Genomic DNA, 24,580 nt, shown 5'->3' with positions numbered 1-24,580 from the left:
ACTCAACATGACAATCTCTAGCCCATCCACGTCACTGCAAATGGCATTATTTTGTCCTTTTTTATGGCTTAATAATATTCCATTCGAGGTAGATATATGTCTCCCATACCTTCTTTCTCCATTCCTCCATTGATGGACATTTAGGTTGCTTCCATGCCTGGCTGTTGTAAACAGTGCTGCTGTTGACATTGGGGTACATGAAATGGGACCTAATTAAACTTAAAGGCTTTTGCACAGAGAAAGAAACCATAAATAAAATGAAAAGACAATCCACAGAATGGGAGAAAATATTTGCAAATGAAGCGACCAACAGGGGATTAATCTCCAGAATATACAAACAGCTCATGCAGCTTATTATATTAAAAAAATTCCAATCAAGAAATGAGCAGAAGATCTAAATAGACATTTCTCCAAAGAAGATATACAGATGGCCAAAAAGCACATAAAAAGATGCTCAACATCACTACTTACCAGAGAAATGCAAATCAAACCAAAACTACAATGAGATACCACCTCACTGGTCAGCTTGGCAATCATCAAAAAATACAAGCAATAAATGCTGAAGAGGGTGTTGGGGAAAGGGAATCTTTCCTCCTGGAGAAAACTGTAATTTGAAAATATGCATGTCAGTATTAGCGAGTGCTCATTGCCTGTGCCATGCCCTCCCCCTTCTCCTAAATCCCTCACCAAAAAAGCAAATTTTCTTAGAGATGAAGAGAATACAAGTGTATGACCTTTCTAAGTGTAGGAGTGGAGATGTTACCAAGAAGAAAAGGACTGGGGTTTACTTGACAGGTGACATGAGCTAGACTCCTTGAGGAAGAGTCTGGGAGTGGGGTGGGGGGAAAGAGGCCTCCAAAGATCCCCTGGAGAAGGAAACAGCTAACCACTCCAGTATTCTGGCCTGGAGAATTCCATGGACTGTATAGTCCATGGGGTTGGAAAGAGCTGGACATGACTGAATGACTTTCACTTTCACTGGGCACCTGGGCATCCAGGTGTTTCTCATCCCAGAAGTCCCCTGTCTGCCCTGGATATCTCCTGACATCCCCTGAGAGTGGACTTCCTCTGGGAAAAGTGGTTGGAGCAGCAGTGCCTCAGCCCTGATTATGCAATTCTGAGTTCCCCACCCTCTGCTGACACTAAGCACATTCTAACCCATCCTTTCCGTGCCCCTCCAGCAGGACCAGAGCATACTCCCCGCACACACCCTTGAAGCCACATGCAGCACCCTGCAAGCTCCATCTGCAGCATCCTTTAAAAAGAGAGAGAGAAAGAGAGAGGAGAGAAAGAAACCAAAACAAAGAGCAGAGTTATCTTCACTTACTCAAAAGATTGAAGGGCTGCCTTCCTGAACTCCATGAATCACTCCTGCTGAGCAAGAGATCTGAGGAACACCAGGGATGATGGGTTTATAGGCTAATTTCATTCTAGTAACTGACACCCTTTCTGACTTCACTAATAGTACCTGAACTTCCACTTAGCAGTATCCTGTTCTTAGACTGATCTCAGCTGATTGTTCTAAGTGTTTTTTATGTCGTGTTTAGGGAACAAAAGAGTCTAAGGCTGGACCCCAAAGTGGCCTCCCTCCACTGACAAACCCTCGTCTTATCCTGGGTGGGCCAAGCAAAGAGAACTCATTGCATGCAGATGCCAATTTAATGGTTTAGAAAAAAGAAAAAAGTTGAGATGTTAAAAAAATAATATAATAAATAAATAATATAAGAGAGGAAAAAAGAAAAGAACTGGCTCCCACAAAACCTCAAAAAATTCCTTTGATCAAGATGTCTCTTCTCATTGCCTTCCTGCCATATAATATAAGCCCGTTTCATTGTTTCCATCATGTTAATAGCTTCCTGTCCTCTTGTCTCTGGTGTTTGCACAAGACTCTGGGGGGAATTAAATACAAGTAGTATAGAAGAGAAAAAAAAATATGGATACATTATTTATAATTTACTGTCGCCTGAAATTTCATCCAAGGCCTACTTGTCTTTTAGAGACATGAATATAAATGAGGAAACAAATATTCCCCACAGAGCAACAGGGACTTGGTGAAATGATCTTCCGAGAAGCAGATTTCATTGTCTATTTTAATACTATGAGAAGCAAACAAGGCGCTCACTAAAGCTTGTCCTCGGAGACAGCGAACACTATAAAATAGGTTGTCTTGACCTTGAGGTTAAGCGAAGACAATCATTTTCGGAGGCACCCAGAGATGGGTAATGAGAAGTTTTCTTTATTGCCTTCACTCCGTCCCTGGCTCTCCCAGCAGCCACACTGAGCTGCTCTCTGGGGCTTTTCAGGAAAACTCCTAGAGTGTGATCTAACATGAGCTTCATTTTCTGAGGTTGTGAAAATTAATGAAGATGGGCAAACCCTGGGTTCTGGGACAACAGACGGCGGGTCATGCAAGTCCACATCGTTATCAGTGGGGAAGGAGAGCATGATGACCACTATTCATTGCAATCTATTCCCATCTATGCCATTTCCCCACACCTAAGTAGGACACTGGAGAGGCTTCTTTCCTCTCCACTACTTAGAAACAGCTTGACTTCTTGCTGTTGAAACGAGCAGACCCCTAAAAGGAGAGGCCCGCATTCTCCTTTCTTTGGGACCTGGATTTGAAGAAGGTTGGTAGGGCTCTAAACATCCCATCTGAACACACCATTCCCATGCATGCCCACCATGGGTAGACAGATGGGTGTCAGATGAGAGGTCTGAATTAATCACACCACACAGTTTATCACATATGACCAGCGTCAGTCTCCAGCAACGTCCCTCTCTGTTTATTCATTTATTTCTGTTTACCTCCCATCTTTTCTTTCACCTTTCATATGGAGCCATTTTGATGTGCTAAGTTTGTACACTTTTGTTGTGTTTTCTCAAATGTATTTTTGAAATGTTGCCTTAAGTATATTTTAAATGTATGTCAATGTTATTAGATTGCATAACTCATTCTCTATTTTATTTTTTTGCTCAGCACCATTTTTAAGATCCATCTATGTTGTTATAATGGCTTCCCTGGTGGCTCAGACATCTGGTAAAGAATCTGCCTGCAATGCAGGAAACCCGGGTTCAATCTCTGGGTCAGGAAGATCCCCTGTAGAAGGAAATGGCAACCCACTCCAGTCGTATTGCCTGGAGAATTCCTTGGACAGAGGAGCCTGCCGGGCTACAGTCCATGGCGTCACAGAGAGTTGGACACGACTAACCCTGGTCTTGCACACAGTGTTATACATGTATAAAATCATTTGCTTCCAACCACTGCAAAATATTGCATGGTGTGCACACGTTACGTTTTACCTCTTCATTTTCCTGAAGATGAACATCACATTGTCTCTAGTCTCCCTCCACCATAAATGGTACTATAGTAAATACCTCATCAGTTCAGTTCAGTTCAGTCTCTCAGTCATGTCCAACTCTTTGCGACCCCATGAACCACAGCACGCCAGGCCTTCCTGTCCATCACCAACTCCCAGAGTTTACCCAAACTCATGTCCATTGAGTTGGTGATGCCATCCACCATCTCATCCTCTGTCACCCTCTTCTCCTGCCCTCAATCTTTCCCAGCATCAGGGTCTTTTCAAATGAGTCAGCTCTTTGCATCATATGGCCAAAGTATTGGAGTTTCAGCTTCAACATCAGTCCTTCCAATGAACATCCAGGACTGATCTCCTTTAAGATGGACTGGTTGGATCTCCTTGCAGTCCAAGGGACTCTCAAGAGTCTTCTCCAACACCACAGTTCAAAAGCATCACTTCTTCGGTGCTCAGCTTTCTTTATAGTCCAACTCTCATATCCATACATGACTACTGGAAAAACCATAGCCTTGACTAGACAGACCTTTGTTGACAAAGTAATGTCTCTGCTTTTTAATATACTGCCTAGGTTGGTCATAACTTCCTTTCCAAGGAGTAAGCGTCTTTTAATTTCATGGCTGCAGTTACCATCTGCAGTGATTTTGAAGCCCCCCAAAGTAAAGTCTGACACTGTTTCCACTGTTTCGCTGTCTATTTGCCATGAAGTTATGGGACCAGATGCCATGATCTTTGTTTTCTGAATGTTGAGCTTTAAGCCAACTTTTTCACTCTCCTCTGTCACTTTCATCAAGAGGCTCTTTAGTTCTTCACTTTCTGCCATAAGGGTGGTGTCATCTGCATATCTGAGGTTATTGATATTTCTCCCGGCAATCTTGATTCCAGCTTGTGCTTCATCCAGCCCAGCGTTTCTCATGATGTACTCTGCATGTAAGTTAAATAAGCAGGGTGACAATATATAGCCATGATGTACTCTGCATGTAAGTTAAATAAGCAGGGTGACAATATATAGCCTTGATGTACTCCTTTCCCTATTTTAAACCAGTCAGTTGTTCCATATCCAGTTCTAACTGTTGCTTCCTGACCTGCATACGGGTTTCTCAAGAGGCAGGTCAGGTGGTCTGGGATTCCCATTTCTTTCAGAATTTTCCACAGTTTATTGTGATCCACACAGTCAAAGGCTTTGGCATAGTCAATAAAGCAGAAGCAAATGTTTTACATGTCCACATATAAATCATTGAGGCAATACATTTGGGATATATGTATCCAGAAGCGAACTGTTGGTCTTAGGGTATGTGTTTATATGGCTTAACTAAGTACTGCTCTCCTGAATGGTTGTACTGGTCTACACTGTCTCCAACAGTGCACAAAGGATCCTGTTTTCTAATGATATACATCATTCCTGATGACTTGACATGATCCAGCTTTGTAATTCTTGACAGTCTAATAGGTGTGATTGATATCTCACTGTTTTAGTTGAATTTCATTAAATAATGTTTTTTTTTTTAACATCTCTTCAAATCCTTGTTAGACTTTTGAGTTTCCTTTTTTGTAAATTACCTGTTCATATAGTTTGTCCATCTTTCCATCAGGGTTCCTGTGCTAGTTAAGTATTAGCTATAATTATCTGAACTTTTGAAGTCTTTCTTTAAAAAATTTCACCCTGCCTGTAGGACACAAATATTTTCTACATGTTCTTCTATTAACTTTCTGGCTGTATTGTTATATCTAGTCTTAATTTTATTTACAGTATAAGATAGGGATGGGTTTCCCAGGTGGCTCAGTGGTAAAGAATCTACCTGCCAGTGTAGAAGATGCAAGTTCAATCCCTGTGTTGGGAGGATTTCCTGGAGAAGGAAATGCCAACCCACTCCAGTATTCTAGCCTGGGAAATCCTATAGACAGAGGAGCCTGGAGAGCTACAGTCCATGCGGTTGCAAAAAAAGTCGGACACAACTGAGCAACTAAACAATAACAACAAATTCGGTAGGGACACAGTGAGCCAATTCCCCCAGCACTGAATAACCCCTCTTTTACTGAGTAACCAATTGATTCGTGGTGCTATACTGTATGTTAAGTCCCATATATACATGGATTTATCTCTGAACTCTGAACTCCCTATTCTATTCCATGCTCTATTGATCTGTTCTTTCGCAAACACTACATTGTGTTTTTTTTTCAACCATGCCCGCCACCATATTTAATGTTTTTGACATCATATTTTACATCTTTCTGCTTTGCGTATCCCTTAACTACTTATTGTGGATATAGGTGGTTTTACTGCTGTTGTCTTTTAAACTCCCTACTAGCTTTATAATTGGTGGATCTATTATCTTTACTGCACATTTGCCTTTACCAATGAGACTTTTCCTTTTGCAATTTTCATGTTTTTAATAATAGTCTTTTCTTCTCTGCTTGAAGAAGTCTCTTTAACATTTCCTGTAATGCCAGTTTAGTGGTGCTGAACTCTTTTAGCTTTTTTTGTCTGTAAAATTCTTTATCTCTCCTTCAAATTGGAAAGGTAGGCTTGCTGGGTAGAGTATGGTCATAGGTTCTTTCCTTTTATCACTTTGAATATATCATGCTATTCCCTCTGGCCTGCAAAGCTTTTGCCGAATAGTCAGTGAAAAGTCTTATGGGAGTCCCCTTGTATGAAATTAGTTGCTTTTTTCTTGCTGCTTTTAAGATTCTTTTTTAATTAATTAATTTATTTAATTTTGGCTGTGCTGGGTCTTTGTTGCTGTGTGCAGGCTTTCTCTAGTTGCAGTGGGCAGGGGCTACTTTATGTTACACTGTGAGGGGCTTCTCATAGCAGTGGCTTCTCTTGTTATGGAGCTTGGGTTCTAGGCACTCAGACTTCAGCATGGGCTTGGTTGCCCCTCAGTTCAGTTCAGTCACTCAGTCGTGTCCGAATCTTTGTGACCCTATGGACTGCAGCATGCCAGGCCTCCCTGTCCATCACCAACTCCCAAAGCTTGCTCAAACTCAGGTCCATCAAGTCAGTGATGCCATCCAACCATCTTATCCTCTGTCATATTCTTCTCCTGCCTTCAATCTTTCCCAGCATCAGGATCTTTTCAAATGAGTCAGTTCTTTGCATCTGGTGGGCAAAGTACTGGAGCTTCAGCTTCAGCATCAGTCCTTCCAATGAATATTCAGGACTGATACCCTTTAGGATGGACTGGTTTGATCTCCTTGCTATCCAAGGGACTCTCAAGAGTCTTCTCCACCTATTATACAGAGCAAAGTAAGTCAGAAAGGAAAATACCAATACAGTATATTAACACATATATATGGAATTTAGAAAGATGGTAATGATGATCCTATACGCAAGACAGCAAAAGACACAGATGTAAAGAACAGAATTTTGGACTCTGTGGGAGAAGGCAAGAGTGGGATGATTTGAGAGAATAACATTGAAACATGTATATTATCATATGTGAAATAGATCGCCAGTCCAGGTTCAATGCATGAGACAGGGTGCTCAGGGCTGGTGCACTGGGATGACCCTGAGGGATGGGATGGGGAAGGAGGTGGAAGAGAGGGTCAGGATGGGGAACACATATACACCCATGGCTGATTCATGTGAATGTATGGCAAAAACCACTACAATATTGTAAAGTAATTAGCCTCCATATTAAATTTAAAAAAAGAAAAAAGTCTTCTCCAACACCATGATTCAAAAGCATCCATTCTTCGATACTGAGCTTTCTTTATCTTCCTGTACCAGGGACTGAACCCATGTCCCCTGCAATGGCAGGTGGATTCTTAACCACTGGACCACCAAGGAAGTCTTTTAAGACTCTTTACCTTTAATTTTTGCCATTTTAATCATAAAGCATCTTGACGTGGACCTCTGGATGCATCTTGTTTGGGACTCTGCTTCCTGGACTTGGATGTCTGTTTCCTTTCCCAGGTTATGGAAGTTTTCAGCTATTATTTCTTCAAACGAGTTCTTTGCCTTCTTTTCTCTCTCTTCTCCTTCTGGGACCCCAATAATGAGAATGCTAGTACACTTGATGTTGTTCAAGAGGTCTCTTAAACTATCCTCAAGTTTTAAGTCTCTGTTTTTCTTTTTTCTCTTCAGTTTGGGTAATTTCCAGTCTGTCTTCCAGTTCTCTGATCTATCTATCTGTATCTCTGATCTATCTCCTCTGTATCATCTAATCCGCTGTTGACTTCTCTTAGTGTTGGTTTTTTTTTTAATTAAGTTATTGTTTTCTTTAGCTGTGCTTGGTTTTTCTTTGTATCTTCCAGCTCTTTGTTAAACTCCTCTCTGTGTTCATTCATTCTTCTGAGTTCATCAAGCATCCTTATGACTGTTACCTTGAGCTCTATTGGAGAGATTGCTTACCTCCACTTTGTTTAGTTCTTTTGAAGTTTTGTCTTATTCCTTCATTGGAACATATTCCTACGTCTTCTCATTCTGTCTCATTCTCTGTTTTTATTTCTGTGTATTAAGTAGGTCAGTTATGTTTCCTGACCTCAGATTAGTAGCCTTATGTAGGAACATCCTAGGGAGCCTAGCAGGACACTTGCTCTGGTCACAGAGTTATATATGCTAGGAGTGTTCCCTGTGTGGACTCTGTGGGTCCTTCTGTTGTAGGGGGACTGACTCTTGTGGGTATTCTGGCAGGTGGCACTGGCCCCTGGCCTGGTTGGCTGCCAGGCTCTGAGCCAAGTGGCAGCTGCTGGCCCATGGCGGGCAGTGCTGGATTCTGGCAAGGCTAGCTGTGTGGTCCAGGGGGTCCAAGGCTGATGCTGGATAAGTGGGTAAACCCTTTGTGCTAACAGAATAGAGAAAGGATTTCAAAATAGCACTTGCCAGTACCAGTGTCCTTGTGGTAGGACAGACTCCCCAAAATCACTGTCACCAGCATCTATGTCCCCAGGGGGCATCCCAGTTGCCTTCTGCCTCTTTGAGGGGCTCTCCAAGATAAGCAAGTGGGTCTGACCCAGGCTTCTTTCAAATTATCTCCTCTGCACTGGAATTCACTTGCCACTATTTCCCACATCCCAGACTCTGGCCTCAACAAGAATGGTCAGGAAAGACCTCTCTTTGAGCTGAGCCATTTGAGCCAGGACTTGAATGATGAGAACGAATCACACAGAAGAGCATTCCAAGCCTAGAGAAGAGTAATTACTACACCTCAAGGGAGGAATAAGTTTGGCATATTCAACAGATTAAAAGAAAGCCAAGGGAAAGAGGGAGGGGTACAAGGCAGAGGCAGAGCATGCAGGAATTTATAGGATGTGCTAAGGATTTTAGATGTTATTCTAATTGCAAAAAGCCATTACAATCAGAGCCACTGATTGGAGAAGCTTTTGGAAGGTCTCAGCAAGTGAGAGAAAGGATGAGATAGTACCACTTTTACATTATAAAAATATTACCCTGGTTAAAATACAGAGAATAGATGCAAGTGGGGCCAGTATGGCAGGAAGAGACCAGGCAGGAGGCATGACAATGACCCCACCCTTTCCTTGCGATATTAAATCAAGAGCCACAGAGAAGGGCCAGGCTGGAAGCTGCCAGCCCATGATCAATTAATCTGCCATAGAATTGGATCTCCTCATATTAGTAAATCTGAGGAATAGTAAATTATGTCAGAACATTTCTTTGCTGTTAGGGTGCTTTTAGTTGATCTTCAAAGGGAAGATTTAGAAGCCTGTTTTGTTAGCCCTTGGTAGGTAGAAGGCAAGTGGTCTTCAGAGCTTAAAGATCTTCCTCAGAAACTCTGCTTAAGATAAAGCCATCCAAGCTGTTGACTGCACAGTTAATTCTATGTTCCCATTGGCTCCTTGAAGGCTATTGCTACCTCTCTACCTTGATTCCTACTGCCACCTCCTGAATGAGGTCTCACCTCCACTCTCACCCCCATCTAATTCATTCTCCACACTACAGGGAAAATGCTATTTTAAAAATTTGAGCTTAAAGTCCATTAGTGGGCTCTTCATCTTATTTCCTTCAGGAGAAGGCCCAGTTCCTTAAATGTCATGATCCAGTCCCTCTTATTTCCCCAAGGCTTTCTTTCACCCACTCAATCCACCTCTTTCTCTTGTTTCCTGGCTGAAACCTGCAGTTTCCCAGATAGACCACATTTTGTGCAGACCTAGAATATCCCTCTTCCATCAATTTGTGACTAATTTCTACTTTGGTTCCTAAAATAAAAGGCACTTTCTGATTAGCACTTGCTAACCCCTGCCCCATACTCCACCACTCACCCTACCCTCACCAGCCACAGAATTCACTTCATGTGTGCTTCCATATTTTGATTGCTCCTTGTTCAGTTCAGTTCAGTCATTCAGTCATGTTCAACTCTTTGTGACCCCCATGTACTACAGAATGCCAGGCGTCCCTGTCCATCACCAACTCCCAGAGCCTACTCAAACTCATGTCCATTGAGTTGGTGATGCCATCCAACCATCTCATCCTCTGTCGTCCCCTTCTCCTCTTGCCTTCAATCTTTCCCAGCATCAGGGTCTTTTCAAATGAGTCAGTTCTTCACATCAGGTGGCCAAAGTACTGGAGCTTCAGCTTCAGCATCAGTCCTTCCAATGAATATTCAGGACTGATATCCTTTAGGATGCAGTGCAAGGGACTCTCCAACACCACAGTTCAAAAGCATCAATTCTTCAGTGCCCAGCTTTCTTTATGGTCCAACTCTCACACCCATACATGACTACTGAAAAACCCATAGCTTTGACTAGATGGACCTTTGTTGGCAAAGTAACGTCTCTGCTTTTTAATATGCTGTCTAGGTCGGTCATAGCTTTTCTTCCAAGGAGCAAGCATCTTTTAATTTCATGGCTATAGTCATCATCTGCAGTGATTTTGGAGCCCAAAACAATAAAGTCTCTCAATGTTTCCACTGTTTCCCCATCTATTTGCCATGAAGTGATAGGACCATATGCTATGATCTTAGTTTTCTGGATGTTGATTTTTAAGCCAGCTTTTTCACTCTCCTCTTTCATTTTCATCACTTTCCTCTTCACTTTCTGCCATAAGGGTGGTGTCATCTGCATATCTGAGGTTGTTATTTCTCCTGGTAATCTTGATTCCAGCTTGTGCTTCATCTAGTCCAGCATTTTGCATGATGTACTTTGCATATAGCTTAGATAAACAAGGTGACAATATACAGCCTTAACATACTCCTGTTTATCTCTTCTCCAGAGTACTCAGAACTTGGGGTTTTATTTGTTTTTTTTTTCTCCCACCAGAGTGTGAGCAACCTGAAAAATAAGACTGTGTCTTATGCTTCCCTATATTTCAATCTCTTATCCCAATATTTAAAACCCAATAGATACTTCCTATATGTTTGCTGAATGAATTCACAAAAGAATAAACACATAAATCAATTGGAAGATACTGTGAAGGAGGCCAAGGTGGTAGGTTTGACAGCCCATGTGGGCTAAACAGATAACTTTTCCCTGTCCACAGCCTCAGACTTGTTCCCCAAACTTTGCTACCCACAAACCCACTTCTGAGAAAAAAGCGTAAGGGTGGGTGGCCAGAGGTGGTCTCACCTGTGCTAATATGAAACGGCACCTTTTGTCTGCAGTTGCAGAGTCTTTCTGAGATTGTTCTCAGAGATAAATACTGATATCATAGTTCAGTTCTGATGCTAAGGCCAGTAGATTGGGCAGACACTCTCCAAAGCCGTTAACTCTGACCATTTTAAAGACCACATTCAACAACACAAAGCAGGTAAGGGACAGAGCAGGGACAGGGTCTCTCCCCTCTCTCCCAGCCCACTGGGGGCGCTCTGTTGGCGCTGTTTATCACAGAGCTCACTTCCCTCTACTCAGCATTCAGCCTCCAGAGGCCCAACAGAAACCAATTTCTAAGCCATTCTTCCAGTGAATGCCCCGACCCTGTGGATCTCCCAATTACATCTAGAAACACTTAGCTGTAAGACATTTCAGTGTACCGATCGCTTGGCATTGCTTTCCTCTTAACTTGGTAATCACCACAGCCTGTGCTTTAAAAAAAAGCAAGAAAGAAAGAAAAAGAAAAAAGCCTCTTTGTCAGGCCAGGTCCTAGTAATTGTATCGAAGGGGAAGAGAAGGAAAGCCTTCCAGTTTTGGTCTTCATCCTAAAATTTCTGTCTTGGAAAAACTACTGGGATGATCTATGTTAGGGTTAAAGGTGAGTCTTTGGTATTTTAGATGTATAACATCCAGGGAGCTAAGGATGCCCCCCAAAATGCCCTGATCATCTCCTAAAAACATATGAAGCCACAGTGTATATGCAATGAACAAAGCACATTGGGAACCAGTGTGTTATATATTATTAACTAAACCAGGGCCCAATAACCCCACAGGAGAATTTAATGGTAAAAACTGGGACACAAGGCTTAAACTCAAGGATAATTAGAGTCTCTTATCCCCTCTTGCTCAATCTACACATCTTGCGACCAGCCTACTCAAGACGTGCCCACTGGGAAAGGAGAGAGAAGGAAAGGGAAAATGGGAAAGAAAAGAAGGAAAGAGGGGAGGTAGGGCGAGAGAGAGACAGACAGTCTGTTTATCCACTCTACCATGTGGATGTCAGCAGAGAAAGCGGATCATTGCACCCCTTAGAGCACAGTCTAGCTAACCAATTCCACCTCTGGACTCTTTAAGAAGAGGAAAACATACTAGAGGAACTGTGGAGTTCAAATCCAGCTGCTCTTCAGGCTCATCTGAAGAGCTTCAGTTAAATAGTGATTCCTGACACCCAGCCCCCTCCCGCCACCCCTCCCCCCGCCACTGCCCCACAGCATTCTGATTGAGCAGATCTGCTGCAAAACCCAGGGAACTCAGTTTTAATAGTTTCTGGTTTAGGAACAATTAATGAGTCTGCTTCCTCTCAACAGCTGAAAAGGAATAATTTGATCATGGACTGGTGGTGAGAGGTGAAACTTTGACAGTCTTGAAAGCTGGAGTAGGATGGAGAGCAGTGGTTTCATAGTAAACGTCTCCTTCAAGCTCCCAAGATGTGAATATTGCTGCCCCAGATAGTCTATACAAGCAAAATGCTTTTGGTTCTTTCCATTAATGCTACAGACTAAATTATAGTAAGGGGAACTCGAAGCTACAAGGTGGACCTGCCATTTGACAAAGGTAAGGCAAGCACATCTAGCAGCCATGCATCAGCCCTGTGCACGTCTGGTGAGCTCCTCCACTAACCAGTCCAGTGGGGGGGCCCCGAAGGAAGAGAACATGCCCCTTCCTCTCCCAGGGTACAGTCTGGAACCTTCATCCTATCCAAACTTATACACTCCTTGAAAGTAAAAGTGAAAGTCACTCAGTCGTGTCTGATTCTTTGTGACTCCATGGACTGTATAGTCCATGGAATTTTCCAGGCCAGAATACTGGAGTGGGTAGCCTTTCCTTTCTCCAGGGGATCTTCCCAACTCAGGGATCGAACCCAGGTCTCCCGCATTACAGGCAGATTCTTTACCAGCTGAGCCACAAGGGAAGCCCAAGAATATTGGAGTGGGTAGCCTATCCCTTCTCCAGGGGATCTTCCTGACCCAGGACACTCCTTAGGTCCACTTTTTTCCTAATTTGATTTTATCCCTGTTTTCTGGCTTTATCAAAATGCATCCCTTTTTTATATGACAGCCATTTAGATATGTAAAAGCCTCTCTCCCCCAGAACAAGTTATCTCATTGTCCTATATTTGTTGTTGGCAGTTCTACCTTTAAAACAACTAATATCTTTGAGCCTTTTGAAAGGATCTAAGCAGAAATATTAAATAATCATCATTATCAATGTGAAGGAGCCTATATAGGATCATTTGTTTGTCTGTTCTAAAGTTTGGCCTGGTGTTATATGTGTATTGGGAAGAAATGTGGGATTCTGGCCCCTTTAAGGAACTGAGGTGGATTCAGAGGAAAGGGCTATCAGTGCATGAGGCAGAAGTGAGCTGAAGACAAGCATGTTTTATGTTGATCTAAAATGAGAAACTCAAGCAGTGAGAAAATAAAGGAAAAAGGAAGGCAGACAAGCCAGTTGCTCTAAAGACCAGCTAGAGAATATCCTGGAAGCCAGGAAATAATCACTGTGCTCCCAAGGTGGCAAGGGGGGCAGGGGGAGGTGCTCACTCACACCTGTCCCTGAAATGTAACTGGACCCTCTAGGAACAGGTGGGATCAGGTACTCTAACGAGCTCTTGGACAGGCTGGAGATGCAAGTTGAGAGCTTTTCTATAGCTATTAAGGAAATACATTTTGGAGGGTTACGATATTTCATGTGAACAAAGAACGCTGAGCTAACTTTAATCTTTGGGGCCTTATATGCTTATAAGATAAATATTTGTTGTTGTTTAGTTTCTAAGTCATGTACCACTCTTGCGACCCCATGGACTGTAGCCCACCAGGTTCTTCTGTCTGTGGGATTTCCCAGACAAGGATACTGGAGTGGGTTGCCATTCCGTTTCTCCAGGGGATCTTCCCCGCCCAGGGATTGAACCTGAGTCTCCTGCTTGGCAGGCAGATTCTTATGATGATCCATACGATGTTCGTTAATCATTTGCTGTCTGGATAGCTGTAGATCCAGCTAACTGTATCATAGGGTATAGTCCCCATTTTAGTAGTGTAAGGAGCACTTGACCTGGAGTCTGAAAACCTAAGTTCAAGTGAACAGAGGAAGTCATGTGATCTTTCTGAGCTAGTTTCCTACTCTGTAAAATAAGTCTTCAATCTATAACAATGTCTTCCTCTCACGTTTCTTGCAAGAATTGCATGGAAATAAATGCACACTTGGTAAAGTACTAGTTCTATAGGACTATTTTGTATTCCCTGGCGGGACATGCCTGAAGCAGATGGTGGCTTGTTCTACACTACCTTAAATGGAGGGGAACCTAATCCATGCTGTGGCAGCACACTGGACAGTCCTTATGCAAGAGGAGTTAACACATCTCCAATAGGGGTCTTGCATAAAGCCTACCAAACCGCCAGAAGCTCTTACTAACACAGATGTTTCATTGAGGTTGCTGTCATCTCCCTTGTTCGGCATTGTGCTGCTGCTTGCTCCGGCCCACTGGATGACTCTCCAAGTGGCCCTCTGTTATACCTGCAGTGCACCGGTTCTGCCACGAGGGGCCGCTATAGGGTCCCATGAGGTCCCTACCCCACCCCTCTTCAGGATTCTGCTACAGTTCGCAAGATGCAGAACCGCAGCAGGACACCACCCTTTCCACTGACCCAGAGATCTTATGTTTACAGGGCACCCAAGGCACTTTTCCTCCCGTGGCAAGCTCTGCCTTTAACTAGCTCCCATCAGCTCCTGCAGTCCAGTAAAGCTCCTCCCATGGGACCTCTGCTTTCTGGCTTGCCTGTTGAGCATTAAAATCTGCCCTGAAGCCAAGCTCTTCAAGACACATGATTTAAGCTTCTCTTTCAGCTAATTAGACATTGTTCTACAAATTGGGCTGTTCTCTCTGAAAGATGAGCAGCAATTTATTTCCTCTGCCCTCTCCTTAAACTTAAACTGAACTGTAAAACATGGCCATTTGATTGTTTAGTCCAATCAGGAGATTATTTTGCATGAGAAACAGATATCCATCTTCTTGCTAATACTAAGCCTGTTTGGGGCATTCCTTATGGGCAGCTGTGAAGATGGTGGACGGCTGTGCTTAAATCCTTCTCATTCTTTTGAGATGTGGGCCCTGCCGTGATTTATGGTGGCCCATGTATCTGTAATCATCGCCTAAGTAACCCATCACTCTCTGTATTAACATACTTTCACCCTTGCTGGAGGAATATTTTTATTATCCTCATCTTTCTGATGAGAAGACAGATGCCAGGAAGTCAGGCTATTTGCCTAAGCTAAACAAGTGGGGGAGTTGAGGAGTCGCACAGTGAACCCAGCTCTTTGGTCTTCAGATCCCATAAAGCTGTATACTGTCTGATAAACCCAACATCAGTTGAAGATTCAGTGAAGATTCCTTACAGCTCTTGATGAAGCACTATCAGATTCTCTAAAATGTTTTACAGTCCAAGGGGCTCTCATGCATAGTGGGAGGTCCCTACCCCACTATGGAAACTGCCTCTTTTCTTGTGCAGGGGGCCGGGTCTTCCCTCATCCTCAAGACTGTGCCCAGCATTTGATGAACGGAGACACTCTGAGTGGGGTTTACACCATCTTCCTCAACGGAGAGCTAAGCCAGAAGTTACAGGTGTACTGCGACATGACCACCGATGGGGGTGGTTGGATTGTAAGTACCTATGGCTGTTCTCCGGGCATGCCAGCAATCTTGGTGCCTCCATCCACCTGGCTCAGCACCCATCCATCCACACTTCACCATTCTTTGGCCATTTTTTTCATCCACTCTCCTCCACCCCCACCCCACAGGTCCACTCTGGAGCTCTGCATCGTCCTCAGGGCCCTCGTTCAGCAGCCCTATCACAGGTTTGACCAGGCAGAAGAAGGAATAAGACTATGAGGCTGCAGGGGCCCAGCCAGGAAAGGGGGACCCAGGAAAACGGCTCCTTGTGGGGAGATAGTTCATGCAGGAGGATGCCAAGGAAAGGGAGAAGTAGCTCAGAGAGGCCCAGGGTCTCGCCTGCTGAAAACTGCAGCTATGATAAGGAGTAGAGGAGGTGAGTCCCTCGCAGGAGGAGGGAAGTCTCTATGGGGAGGTTATCAGTATCTTTCTGTTGGAGAATCACATATGGCGGAGCAGTTAAGGGGCAGAAAGTGGAGGACCACCTCTATTTACAAAGGCCGTCTCCATCCTTTTCTGGCCTCTCTGGTTCTTCCCCATAGCCTTTAGGGAGCAGCAGTGGAGGGGAAAAGAGAAACTCCATTTCCTATCACACTCCTCCCATGTCCAATAGGGCAGTACAGAGAGAAGAGAATGAGCAGCCTGGCGAACAGCCTCACACATCACTGCAGGCCACTATGCAGGTGGGGGAGGTCTGGCAGCCTGGCTGGAAAGCAGCCCAGCATTAGCTAAGTCAGTGCAGATGGAAACCCAACCCCTTCACCCCCCTTCCTCCTGAGGATCCCGCCTCCAGCACCAACACACCATGCTGGATTTTTCACAGTTGAATGGAGTCAAATGGTGGCTGGGCTCCAAACAGTCACTCTTGGGAGATGTCTTCTTTTATGTTTCTGACATATTTGTGCCTTCTTCTTAAAGCGTAATCGGAAGTTGAAGTCGAGGCTGATGTATTGGAGGTTAAATGAAATTAGCACTTAAACGGCTCAGAAAGTGAATGATACACACTCGCTTTGGCTGGAACAAGATGATGACATTACTGGCTGATCTGAAATGGGTCCCGTTCTTTTGGTGAAAAATGCTTTCTGCTGCATGGCACGGTGTGAAAAGATGAATTTGAGAGCTTTGCCTATTTCCCTTGACTATCGGGAGTTTGATGTGTATCCTGAATCCTTTCTACATTGCAGGGGTGCAAATTAGTGTCAACATCACACCCCAGCCTATTCATCAAAGGCCCCTGTGCTTCAGAGAAGGGCTCCGAGCGTCTCCTGCCATGACCGCTGTGCAAATCCTGAACTCTCTACTGCAGTGGTCCTTACCTGTCTCTGTCACTGCAGATATAAAACTCAGTTACAGCAGCTTTACTCATTAAAGTTTATTTTCCTTAGCATTTTTTTTTCATGTGTCCCCCTTTCTCTTCACAGGTGTTCCAGAGGCGGCAGAATGGCCAAACTGATTTTTTCCGGAAATGGGCTGAGTACCGTGTTGGCTTTGGGAACCTGGAGGATGAGTTTTGGCTGGGTATCACCTCCTTTTTTCTTTCCCTTGGAATGCTACTCCGGCTTTTTGTCTGTCTCTCTCCTTTCTGTGTCCATCTGGGATTATCAGAAACCCTGGGTCTGTTGAGAAGTTGACAGCTCGTGAATTGCTTTCAGTGCCTCTTGCTCTGTTTGGCTCCACTATTGATCTGTTTTTATCTTGTGGTGGTGTTTTCCTCTTTGCTCTGTCTCTTCCCATCCTCATTAATAATAGTCTCTTATGCTGATGGGTCTTGACGTGAGGCAACTTTTACAAAGGGAGTGAGCTGCCTGATGGGGGAGGGGGGCAGGGGGAGCAATAGGCTGGCGGGTCATCTCTCAGAAGCCAGGCATCAGCCAGCCAGCCTACAGGCCAGGAGGAAAATGAGACAGTCACTCAGACCTTGTTCCTTGGAGGAATATTATTACCTGACTTGGGATGGAAAAGGAAAAAATGAAAATGACATTAGAGGTGACTGGCAATTTCCTAGAGGTCTGACACAAGCGGGAGGTGTAGATTGAGAACCGAACTGGTGTGAGAAGGTAAACACACACCCGACCCAGGCAGATGGCAGAGGATCCAGTTCCAGAAAGCAGTACATTTATTATTCCCTGCATCTCCCTGTTAGATTTTCACAGTGATCATGAAGGGAGGCCAAGGAAAGGCAATAATTGTCTTCTGTGTCTGTGGCCTCCTCTCTATTTCCCTCTCAGCCTCACCATCTTTCTCTTGGATGCTCCTATAAGAACCCCATAACTGGCCTTCCTGCCTCCTGGATCAACCATTGTCTACATGCCCACTAGAACCATCTCTCTCATGCCAAAATCTGAGCAATGGCTAGTCCCATTTGTAGAACTTCTAAGTGAGTCCTCATCACCAGCACCTTAGCTATGCTACAAGGCCCTCCTCTTGGGCCTGCTCCCCACCACCAAGAGCCCCATTCCCCTTCCCTGCACCAAACTCCAAACATTTTCTTATTGAAGTATAGTTGATTGGCAGTGTTTCAAGTATACAGCAAAATGTGCAGTTATACATACACACATAAATATATATATCTATTCTTTTCCAGATTCTTTTCCATTATCAGTTATTAGAAGATATTGACTATAGTTCCCTGTGCTATATATAGTAGGTCCTATTATCTATTGGGTTCATCAAAAAGTTTGTTCGGATTTTTCAGCAAGGTAGTATGGAAAAACCCAAACAAACTTTTTAGCCAGTACAATATTTGTATATAGTAATGTGTATCTGTTAACTCCCAATTCCCAGTTCATCCCTCCCTTTCCCCAGACTCCAAAGCCTTAGAATCACTAATGTTTCCTTGGCAAGGAACCTCTGTCTATCAACTCCCCTCCAGCCCCATACACCTTGCTGTGCTTCTCTGCATATTCAAAGCTCAGCTCACCTCCTCTTCCCCAGCAGGACCTGCCCTATCCATTTTTCCCTAACTTTGCCTGCAGGAGCAGTCTCTCTCCTTTGTGGCCCAAATCAGAGTCTGTTTTCCTTTCTGTCTGTCCTGACTATACTATGTAAACTTCTTTCAGGCCTAGGACCTAACCATATTCATTTTCATCCTCATTACCTGTCACCGTGGCTGAGGATAGTAGGTACCTAAAGTACAGACTTTATTTTGGGGGGCTCCAAAATCACTGCTGATGGTGATTGCAGCCATGAAATTTAAAGACACTTACTCCGTGGAAGGAAAGTTATGACCAACCTAGGTAGCATATTCAAAAGCAGAGACATTGCTTTGCCAACAAAGGTCTATCTAGTCAAGGCTATGGTTTTTCCAGTGGTCATGTATGGATGTGAGAGTTGGACTGGGAAGAAAGCTGAGAGCAGAAGAATTGATGCTTTTGAACTGTGGTGTTGGAGAAGACTCTTGAGAGTCCCTTGGACTACAAGGAGATCCAACCAGTCCATTCTAAAGGAGATCAGTCCTGGGTATTCTTTGGAAGGAATGATGCTAAAGCTGAAACTCCAATACTTTGGCCACCTGATGCGAAGAGTTGACTCATTGGAAAAGACTCTGATGCGGGGAGGGATTGGGGGCAGGAGGAGAAGGAGACGACAGAGGATGAGATGGCTGGATGGCATCACTGACTTGATGGACATGAGTTTGGGTGAACTCCAGGAGTTGGTGATGGACAGGGAGGCCTGGCGTGCTGCAACTCATGGGGTCGCAAAGAGTCAGACACGACTGAGTGACTGAACTGAACTGAAAGTGTAGATACCAATCACTCAATTGATAAGAATTTGTTGAGTGTCTATTAGATGCCTGGATCTGTATTTGCTGATGAATGTAATAAAAATAGAAGGTAAAAAAGGAAAGAGAAGTGAATAGAAAGTATCCTTGCCTTCTAAGAGTTTGCAAACAGCTTGGGAGGTAAGTGTAAAGCACAGAAATCGATGTGCCCACAGCGGACAGTGCTCATGCTTCCCCAGCCTCAGTCACTTCTGGGAAACATCTGAACTGTTGCACGCTTGAATTTTCTATATATCACTTAAAAAAATTATTTATTTGGCTGTGCTGGGTCCCAGGTGTGGCACATGGGATCCTCAGTTTTAGCACGTGGGATCCAGTTTCCTGACCAGGGACTGAACCCTGGCCCCTTGCATTGGAAGCTTGGGGTCTGGACCACTGGACCACCAGGAAAGTCCCTATGTATCACTTTTTTAAAATGAAATCTATTCTTTTGTGAAAGAAACATCACAGCATTGCCAAAAACAGAAAGCGAGTCATCATGTGCCATAAATAAAAGGGAATCTTAAAAATAAATGCAATGAAAACAGCAAAAATATTAAATGCCAATTGTTGCTGGTGCTGGTGGTGTTAAAAATGGAGATTAGAAAGTGCTGAGTGTTAAACCACAAAGCTTTTGTTGTTGTTGCTGTTCAGTCGCTAAGTCATGTTTGACTGTTTGCAGCTTCATGACCTGCAGCACACCAGGCTCCCCTGTCCTTCACTATCTCCTGGAGTCTGCTCAAATTCATGTCCATCGAGTTGATGAAACCATCTCAGCCTCTGTCGTCCCCTTCTCCTCCTGCCTTCAATCTTTTCCAGCATCAGGGTCTTTTCCAACGAGTCAGCTCTTCGCATCAGTTGGCCAAAGTATTGGAGCTTCAGCTTCAATGTCAGTCCTTCCAATGAATATGCACAAAGTACTAGATCCAGACTGAGAGGAAATGGTTAGAATCAGGCTTAAGGCTTCCCCTCCGTCTACGGAGAAAGAGACAGAATTTGGAAATACCTTTCTCCCTACACATTTAAAGTTATTTAGTCCTTACTCTAAAAATGGCTTCCTGGGTGGTTCAGTGGTAAAGAATCCACCTGCCAATGAAGGAGGTTCAGGAGAAACGGATTCGATCCCTAGATCAGGCAAATCCCCTGGAGGAGGAAATGGCAACCCACCCCAGTATTCTTGCCAGGAATATCCCATGGACAGAGGAACCTGGTGGGCTATAGTCCATGGGGTCACAAAGAGTCAGACATGACTAAGCACATTCCCCAATTACTTCTCATATCATCAGAGATGCCCTCTCACACTCAGAAACACTGTACTCATCTATGAGCTAGGCCACAGATATTCAGAGAAGGAAGAGTCAGCTTCCTGCAGAAGGCATTGAGAGGTGAGTAAAAAGGATGAAGGAGGGAGGGGGATAAGAGAAGAGGGAAGGCAGGGATCCTGTTGACATGAGCACATGGGAAAATGAAAAACCATCCAATCAGAGCAAAGATGCAGCTCAGGGAAAGAAGGAAATGAGGTGAGGTGGGTTGAACGAAGACATGTTACAGTCCCTCAAGTGAGGAAGGGAAGTTTTGACTTAATGCCATACGTAATAGGGAGCCAGGGAGGGCTCTTAAGTAGAAGCACAGTCTGGTGACGTATAGTGTGGTGGCAGTACTCAGGTGAGGGGTAATACTCTGACCACAGTTTATGTTGTAAGCTGGGTTCCCTAGAAGCAAAGTCTGACACTGGGATTCTTGTTCAAGCCATTTATCAGGCGAGTGCTCTCAGAAGTGGGTGGGGGAAACAGGATAGAGCAGGGAGGAGTTTAACAATGTGATCTTGGTGGGAGATTAGCATCGGTCTGATCTCCAGGGAAGCTCTGGAGCAAGAACTGCTCCTCAGAGTTGGTCCCCAGTGGAGCAAAGGGGCTGGGATTTGGGACTACCTCCCCCCCACCTCCCACATCAGGCATTGATGGGGCTCTGCCCCAAGGCATGGGGGAGGGAGAGGGTAACTTCCAGAGTGAAGCAACTCCTGTTTGGGCAATAAAGCTGTGAGTTGTTAGCAGCTGAGGTTATGTCCACTGACCAGCTAAAGGGCATCTGGGTAGGGCACCACCAAGATCCACCACATCACAAGCCAAGTGTAGGGTACCAGTAACCCAGCAAACAGCAAATAGCAAACAGTTATATAACATATAATATATAATTAACATAAGGCTTTAACTCTCAAACAGGACAGGGAAGCAGAAAGATCCAGGTGACCCTCCATCAGCCATGTCACCTCTCTGGACTTCAGCCACGTTTTCAACAAAACAAAGAGACTAGCCTAAGTCATCTCTAAATTCCCTTCCACCTGCAATATTTTCAATTCTATATCATGGTGTATTCTGATAGATATCAAATGTCACAGCAAAGCAAGAGGACCCCAGTTCAGCAAGCAGGTAGAAATCAGGAGGATTCCAAGATCACCAGCAACGTGGGGGTGGGAGCGGTTTGAAGTCTGAGCAGGGAGGTCAGAATCAGAAAGATCCAGAGCACAGCCAGCCAGAGCAAAGAGACAAGAAAATGCATATGGGAAATTATCACCAAGAAGGATCTGGGCTCTACCTAACTCTGGACTTCTGGGGTTTGCACCTATTAGATCAAAGGCTAGAAAGCTTAGAGGCCAAGGAGACAGTGGTGGAAGGCCAAGGGGGTGGGCTGGCGGGGTGGGGGTGCGTGACTGACCAGATAGATGAGTGCAGAGGTGGCAGTGCAAAGATATAACAGATAGATCCGAGAGACAGGAACTGGCGTCAGGAGACAAGGGACAATATTCTCTGACCCAGTTATGGGAGCCTCAGGAGGGCTGAAGCAGAAAACAGGAAAGACAGTGTAATTAAAGGTAGATGGAACCCCCTCCCAAGCTATTGGGTAGGATGTCCAGATCCTCTGGACCCTCAGGGTCCACTCTGAGTTCCCCTGATCAATGCTCCTACCTCCCGCTTCCTATCACTCACACCAAAGGAGTCACACCCCCATAATGCTGCTCATCATTTTCAACCCAAACTCTGGTTTGGAGTGGGAGGTGGAGGAGGGGCAGAGGGCAGGCCTAGGCCGGGAATCCTATGGCTCAGAGCTTGTCAGTTACTGGGTCAGTACTTGATGGCAGGACCCCTGAGCTGACCTGCAGTGGGAACTCACCAGCAGAACTGGGTGGCTTTTTTGCAGGAGGAAATTTGGGGTCTGGTAAGGTTTGATTGGGCTTCCCTGGTGGCTCAGTGGTAAGGAATCCGCCTGCCAGTGCAGGAGAGATGCAGGTTCAATCTTGGGGTCGGGAAGATCCCCTGGAGGAGGAAATGGCAACCCATTCCAGTATTCTTGCCTGGGAAATCCCATGGACAGAGGAGCCTGGTGGGCTACAGTCCATGGGGTCACAGAGTCAGACATGACCTAGGAACTCAGCAACAACAACAAGGGTCTGTTTGATAACCAGCTGGGAAGGGCTAAAAGCGAAAGCAATTCCAGTACTCCTCCTCTTTCCCAGAACATCTGTTTTGAGGCCACAGTTGCATTCTGCCACCCATATCCAAAGCCACTGCAGCCAGGCTCACTGCGATCTTGACTCTTCTCCACAGGGCTGGACAACATACACAGGATCACGTCCCAGGGCCGCTACGAGCTGCGCGTGGACATGCGTGACGGGCAGGAGGCCGCCTTCGCCTCCTACGACAGGTTCTCCGTCGAGGACAGCAGAAGCCTGTACAAACTCCGCCTAGGAGGTTATAACGGCACCGCAGGTACCCTGGCCCCCGAGCAGCCCCCGATGGTAGTGGACGTGCAGTAGGGCCCCACACTCCAGGCCAAGCTGCTCTGGGCAGTAACAGCAGCGCCCACAGTACTGGTGAAGTCCCTGCTGGCCAAGGAGGAGGGTGGAGGGCTGGAAGTGCTGGCTCTGGTCAGGCTGCCCCCCAACCTGGGTTGAAACAATCCCCTGGAGGAGGGCATGACAACGCACTCCAGTATTCATGCATGGAGAATCCCATGGACAGAGGAACCTGGGGGGTTACAGTCCATAAGGATGCTAAGAGTCAGACACAACTGAAGGGACTTCGCACGCAAGCTCCTCACCACTCAGGTGACCTGCAATCAATTTCTCACGGACTTCAGTTTCCTCATCTGGAAAATCTTAATAACGGTGCCTGCCCTAGTTCACAGAGCGGACAGAAAAAATAATGTGATAAATAGAGTGAAAGTGCTTTTTGAAGTTAAAAAAAAGTACCATGTAACGGTGAAGGATTATTTTTCTTGTCTAGATTAGTCAATATGGGCTCTCATCCAGTGAAAGCATAATCATCTATTGTCTGGATAGAAATCTCCCCTGCAATGACAGCTAGGAAAATCATCTCTGAACTAATGAAAATAAGACAGATGCCCTCATTCTGAGCTGTCCCCTCCTCTATCAGCAGTCTTCATCACACCTCCATCAGGGAACAAACAACAGCTCTACATGTCCCCCCACAGGCCACATGTCTTTTCAGTCCTCCACAAGAACCCATACAGGGTCACGTTTTCTGTAGATTTTATGACACTTCCACTAAGGACAACAACCATCTCTATAAGCTCTGTCGCATTAAGAGTTTTATCAGGACATCATATCCCAGTCTGATTCTTAGGCTCTGCCTATCTATTTCCTAGGTTCCCTTCCAGTACATATCCTAAAACCTGTTTTGCCAAATATTCCAGTATTTGGTACATGGAGTTATTGGTCCTTTCATTAACTCCAGTTATATGGCTAAATGCTAGGGTATAAATTTAGCAACATGTTCAAGACTCTTGGAGTTAAGACCATCAAGTGTTGCCTCTGCAATGACTGCATCTGCTCAGCCAGATGTCTTTTCTCCCAAGAGAAGACATGCTTTCCCTTGTTGTTGTTCACATGAGAGATCATGCCCCATGGCAATCAGACCTGCCCGAAGTGCCCCAATAAAAGATCCAATTTACCCACACTTCAGATGTAAAATAGTCATTTGAAATGGAATGTATTACACAAAATGTCAGACCAAACCATTTCAGAAATAACCTGATACCAACCACTCCCTAAGATTAGAATCGTGCCTGCAGAAATCCCTTCTTATTTCTCCCACAGAAAGACAAGCAAGCCCTCCCACTTCCTCACATGGCCAAGCCCCCTCCCTCCTCCTCAGCAGCCCCAGGCTGTGCTCTTACCTAGCGAACTTGGGCCCAACCTCTGCAGTCTCTGGGTAGCTCTGTCTCACTGCTGGACCCCGCGAAGGTCGCAGCTGTTGAACTGTACCCTATTCT

At 44.9% G+C, this 24,580-nt stretch overlaps 1 protein-coding gene across 1 annotated transcript in view; it reads left to right on the top strand.

Annotated features, from left to right (window-relative positions):
- Positions 1 to 24,580, top strand: part of TNR (tenascin R) — a 483,754-nt gene that overhangs the window by 451,926 nt on the left and 7,248 nt on the right. The window contains exons 19-21 of the mRNA XM_018060627.1: positions 15,368 to 15,519; positions 16,950 to 17,046; positions 22,894 to 23,055. Of these exons, the coding sequence (XP_017916116.1) occupies positions 15,368 to 15,519; positions 16,950 to 17,046; positions 22,894 to 23,055 (411 nt within the window). The remainder of the gene's footprint in view (positions 1 to 15,367; positions 15,520 to 16,949; positions 17,047 to 22,893; positions 23,056 to 24,580) is intronic.

The sequence above is a fragment of the Capra hircus genome, chromosome 16 (genome assembly GCF_001704415.2).
Source record: "Capra hircus breed San Clemente chromosome 16, ASM170441v1, whole genome shotgun sequence".
Classification (NCBI taxonomy): Eukaryota; Metazoa; Chordata; class Mammalia; order Artiodactyla; family Bovidae; genus Capra; species Capra hircus.
This window is presented reverse-complemented; position numbering and strand designations above follow the sequence as displayed.